Source organism: Pteropus vampyrus, unplaced genomic scaffold (assembly GCF_000151845.1).
Source record: "Pteropus vampyrus isolate Shadow unplaced genomic scaffold, Pvam_2.0 Scaffold125, whole genome shotgun sequence".
In the NCBI taxonomy this organism is placed as follows: Eukaryota; Metazoa; Chordata; class Mammalia; order Chiroptera; family Pteropodidae; genus Pteropus; species Pteropus vampyrus.
The window spans coordinates 396,632-401,826 of NW_011888906.1; the positions used below are offsets into that span (position 1 = coordinate 396,632).

The 5,195-nt window shown below is 53.9% G+C and overlaps 1 protein-coding gene across 3 annotated transcripts in view; it reads left to right on the top strand.

Annotated features, from left to right (window-relative positions):
- Nucleotides 1–1,634: 1,634 nt before the first annotated feature.
- DLGAP4 (DLG associated protein 4) overlaps nucleotides 1,635–5,195 on the top strand; it is an 88,448-nt gene continuing 84,887 nt past the window's right edge. For all 3 annotated transcript variants that reach the window (XM_011366564.2, XM_011366562.2, XM_011366563.2), the window contains exon 1: nucleotides 1,635–2,633. In XM_011366564.2, coding sequence (XP_011364866.1) covers nucleotides 1,635–2,633 — 999 coding nt within the window. The remainder of the gene's footprint in view (nucleotides 2,634–5,195) is intronic.

Sequence of the window (5,195 nt, forward strand, 5' to 3'; positions counted from 1 at the left end):
CCACAAATTTAGTGGCTTAAAATAATACAGATTTATTATCTTATGGTTCTAAAGGTCAAAAGTCCAAAATGGGTCGCAGAGCTGCATTCTTTCTGGAGGCTCTAGGGGAGAATCTGACTACTTGCCTCTTCCAGTTTCTAAAGGCTGCCCCATCCCTGGGCTCACGATCCCGCATCTCTGCTCTCTGCTCTCTGCCCCCTCGACCACATCACCTTCTCTGACTCTGACCCTCATGCCTCCTTCTTATAAGGACTCATGTGATTAGGTTGTACCTCTCCAGATAATCCAGGATAATCTCCCCATCTCAAGATCCTTAATCACATTTGCAAAGTCCCTTTTAACATGTAAAGTAACATAACCACAGATTCTGGGGATTAGGACATGGGCACCTTTGGGAGGCATCATTCTGCCACACTTGGCTTCAGGCAGCAGTCTGTTCACTCTGACCTGGCCCAGCCCCTCCGAGAGTGCTCCTCCCACTGCCCTTGCCCTCACTTGCTCTGTTCCAGCCACGCTGATCCTCAGCACACCAGGCACAGGTCAGACCAAGCCTCGGAACTCTTCTGAGCAGGGCCGGTGGGGTTCAGGACTTAGAAACCTTACTGGTGGAGATAGGAAGACTGAGACCCAGAAAGGGAAGAGACTTGCCTAAGTGTGAGCCCGGTATTTCCAGGATGGTCCTGGCTGAAAGACCCAACTAGCCCAGCCGCCCCCATTTTACAGATAGAGAAGCTGAGGCATAGTGGCCTCTCCTGAGGCCTTGCCCTCTCCACCCAGTCCTGAGCCTATGCCCCTGTACTAACTCTGGGAACCTTGTTCCAGCCTGGCCATCACTGATTCATACCAGTTCGGAAATGATGGGCTAATGGGCTTGTTGGCCTCTCTGATGTCTGCAAGCCCCCAATGTCTAGCTCAGAGGTCACACTTGGTAGACTTCTTGAGGACAGAGCAAGTTTTTATAGAGGATCTCTATTTAATGTAAAGATTCCTCTGCTGAAATAGAACTGAGCAGTATTTCCCTCAGACCCAGGTAAGAGGGGCCCCTGCCCTGGCCCTACTCTTTAGAAGACCTCACTGTCCTCTTTCAACCATGGGTGGCCTACACTGCCAGTGAGACCATCCCTTGGGGGCATGTGAAGTGAGCCTGGGGTGTATGTGTGTGTACAGCTCCGTGTGGGGAGGGACAGAGTCAGAGATAGGAAGAACATGGAAAGCAGGCAGCTCCCCGCACCACATTCCACCACGGAATTCGGAGGAGACCAAGAAGCCTGAGTTGAAACCTGGCCTTCCGGGTTACTATGAAGATATATTCATCAAGGGAGGAGAGATGACCCTATTTTGTTTAACAGTGCGCTGGCCTGAGTTGTAACATTTATCCATACGTCTTATAGGCAGACAGACCTCCATTTGTACTCTTGTCCTCTGCCCCTCAATGTTAAGGGCAGATCGGGAGTCGTCAGAAATCCTCCCACCCCTGAGATCTGTGGGGATCTGGTTGACCTTCCTGGCACCCTGTCCCCCACCCCCACATCCAGCTGACGCTTCTGTCTTCTCTCCTCAGGATAGCTGCTGCCCGGGAGAGGCGACCCGGGCACCCCACTAGGGCAACGGCCCCTGCCTCAAGGGCCAGGATCATGAAAGGCCTCGGTGACAGCCGTCCCCGCCACCTCTCTGACAGCCTGGACCCACCACACGAGCCCCTGTTTGCAGGGCCTGACCGCAATCCCTACCTGCTGTCGCCCACGGAGGCCTTTGCCCGCGAGGCTCGCTTCCCTGGACAGAATACTCTGCCAGGGGATGGTCTCTTCCCACTCAACAACCAGCTGCCACCACCGAGCAGTACTTTCCCCCGCATCCACTATAACTCCCACTTCGAGGTGCCAGAGGAGAGCCCCTTCCCCAGCCATGCCCAAGCCACCAAGATCAACCGACTGCCTGCCAACCTCCTGGACCAGTTTGAGAAGCAGCTGCCCATCCACCGCGATGGCTTCAGCACGCTCCAGTTCCCTCGCGGCGAGGCCAAGGCCCGTGGTGAGAGTCCTGGCCGTATCCGCCACCTGGTCCACTCAGTCCAGCGGCTCTTCTTCACCAAGGCACCCTCACTGGAGGGCACAGCAGGCAAGATCGGTGGCAATGGCAGCAAGAAAGGTGGCCTGGAGGACGGCAAGGGCCGGAGGGCCAAGAGCAAGGAGCGGGCCAAGGCTGGGGAGCCCAAACGGCGCAGCCGCTCCAACATCTCGGGCTGGTGGAGCTCCGACGACAACTTGGACGGCGAGGGTGGTCCCTTCCGCAGCAGTGGGCCAGCCTCCGGGCTGATGACGCTAGGCCGCCAGGCAGAACGCAGCCAGCCACGTTACTTCATGCACGCCTACAACACCATCAGCGGGCACATGCTCAAAGCCTCCAAGAACAATACCACTGAGCTGACTGCCCCGCCACCCCCACCCGCACCCCCAGCCTCCTGCCCCAGCCTTGGCGTGGGCACCGACACCAACTATGTCAAGCGGGGCTCCTGGTCCACTCTGACCCTCAGCCATGCCCACGAGGTCTGCCAGAAGACTTCAGCCACCTTGGATAAGAGCATGCTAAAGTCCAAATCCTGCCACCAGGGTCTAGCCTACCACTACCTACAGGTAGGTCCCTGCCAGGGTCAGGGTGGCACGAGGGCTGTGGGGAAGGCACCAGTTGTGAGGCCCATCTGCACCACAGCTTCACTTGGAAAGTTGCTTTACTTGGGCCTCTCTTTACTCGCCTCAGAAATGGGGGGCCAGTGGAACCTGCTAATAAAGGGATTCTTTCCACTGGCTGTGCTCTCAGCAGACATTCATATCTGAGACCAAGCCTGAGTAGAGGCTAAAACATGTCCCTGCCCTTTAGAAGACAAATCTGGAAGCTGTGCCATCTACCCGCCTCACAGGACCAATTTCATGGCATTCTAATGGCCGGCCTTCTGCCTGCTACTCCCACCAGCCTGGAGGCTCCTTGAGGACAGGGACCATATCTGATGCAGTTGTGTGTCCCCAAGGCCCAAGACAGGGTCTAGCATAGAGGAAATGCTTAGGAAATGTGATAAGGGAGAGGGACAGATGAACAGATGGACACTTAAATGAACAGAGCTAGAAATAAGTAAGATAGAACCCTGATTATCAGGATGCTGAGAGAGAGACATACAAACAGTCACGTCAGTGTGAGCAGAATGTGCTGGAGATGAGCATGGAGGGCTGCAGGAGCCCAGAGGCCCTAACTGAGTTTGGAGGACTAACTTTCTCCTTTCAAATGCTAATGTCTATTGAAGCACTTATTATGCACCAAGGCCACACTCAAAGGAAGTGGCAGAAGGCTCAGACGTCTCTGCTGCTATGCATCCCCCAGGTTTCTCAAGGACAAGGAGAGTGGCTGTGAACTGGGTGGCTCCCAGGGGCAGAGTCCAAGCTGTGGGTAAAAGTTACAGGAAGCAGATTTCACTACACGTCAAGAAGGAAGGGGCTGCTTCTGTAGATAGTGAGAACCTCATCCTGGGGCAGCGGAGGGGTGGGGACGGTGGGTAGCAGATAGGCGAGCATAGTCCTGGAACACATTAGATGCATTTGAACCAGATGAACATCAGTCTGACAAAGCCCTGAGTTCTTGTCATTCTATATAAAATTCCAAAGACAGTGAGACTAACGGGAAAAAGGCTTTTTTTTCAATAGAAAATGAAATCTAGACAGTGTTTTATATATTTAAGGCTTTTGTGGCTCTCAATCCACTTCCTAGTTTAGAAATACAGTGAGAATGGTGTATGACTTGACTTCCTTTCAAAATGGTATGGTTTGGTCTGATCATATGAAAATGCTTCAGAACATCATGAAAGGGTGGCCCTACAGGCCCTGGGATTGTGCTCCTTGCTTGTGGGACAGGAGATGGTGGGCAGGGGCTGGGGTAACAACAGATCTTGAGCAGGGATATACATGGCCACCTTCCCAAGGGACAGGTGGAGGTAGAGAGGATGGAATAGCAAATGGTTTAGGGGGTAGAATGTACAGGCTCTGGTGAGTGGCTGGGTAGTCGGTTGGGGAAGTGGGTTATAGGAAGGCTAAGGGGAGCCCTTGGGGTGAGAGTCTCAGACACGGACTCTCCCTCAGCTGAGCATTGACCACTGGCAAGACAAGCACCAAGAAGAATGTGATATCAGTGCAGGCATGGTGATCTGGGGAGTGTGCATTTGCACATGGTGAAAAATGGGTATGTTGTATACACTGAATGCTGTGTGTACCTGGGCATCCGTGGTGACTTATAGACCTAGTAAGGGTGGCACTCCGTCCGTATATGTTGAGGCGAGGACATGGTGAGCTGGGGACGTGTTGAGATGTGTCCACAGTGCAGTGGTGGCTAGCATGTAGGTGAGGAGATGTGTTAGTATGCCGTGTGTTCACATTGTATATACGTTGAGGGGTGCACACATGAAGTGGCTGCTGGGATGTATTCCTGGCGAGGTGGGTGTGTGTGGGAAGGTATGTTTGTTCTCTGAGATATGTGTACAAGGTGAGGCGTGTTCACTCTGCTCAGGCTGAGGTGCGTGTAAGTGCCGAGATGTGCCGACTCATTCATTGCCAGGTGAACATCCACGCTGTGTATATGTCAGTGTGTGTTACGTGAACAAGGGGTGTAGGCTGTGCATGCTGCCCTGGAGCAGCTGGCACAGCCTGGCCTTGGAAGGGCAGGGGAGGTCCCCTCTGCCACCATAACCACTGGGGACTAGGGCTGCCCTCACAGCTGTGACTTCATTTGCCCTTATCACAGCTCTCTTCCACAGGTGGTGTCCCTGAGGTTCAGATGGGAAAACTGAGCCCCTTTTCTGGTTCACCATGTGGCTGCCCCCGAAAGCCACTCTACTCTCCCTATCTCAGTTTACCCACCTGTAGGATGAGGAATTGTGATTGGCTTGGAGGACCCTGCCCCCATACTGATGTGCCAAGGCTAGGCTGTTGGTGTCAGATCTGGGGCCTCAAGCCTGCTGTTCTCATCTATGCAGTGGGATCATAAGCCATCCTCTGAGTTAGCAGAGGAAGTGATGGCAACAGGGTGGCTGCTCAGAAAAGTAGCTGCAGTAGAGGCCTTTGTGATCACACGGCCTGGGCCGTTTTGCTGGGCACCCAGCCTGGGATCCATGGAGAAATCTGAGGCTGGAGAGGGACAGGGGCTTGCTTAAGGCC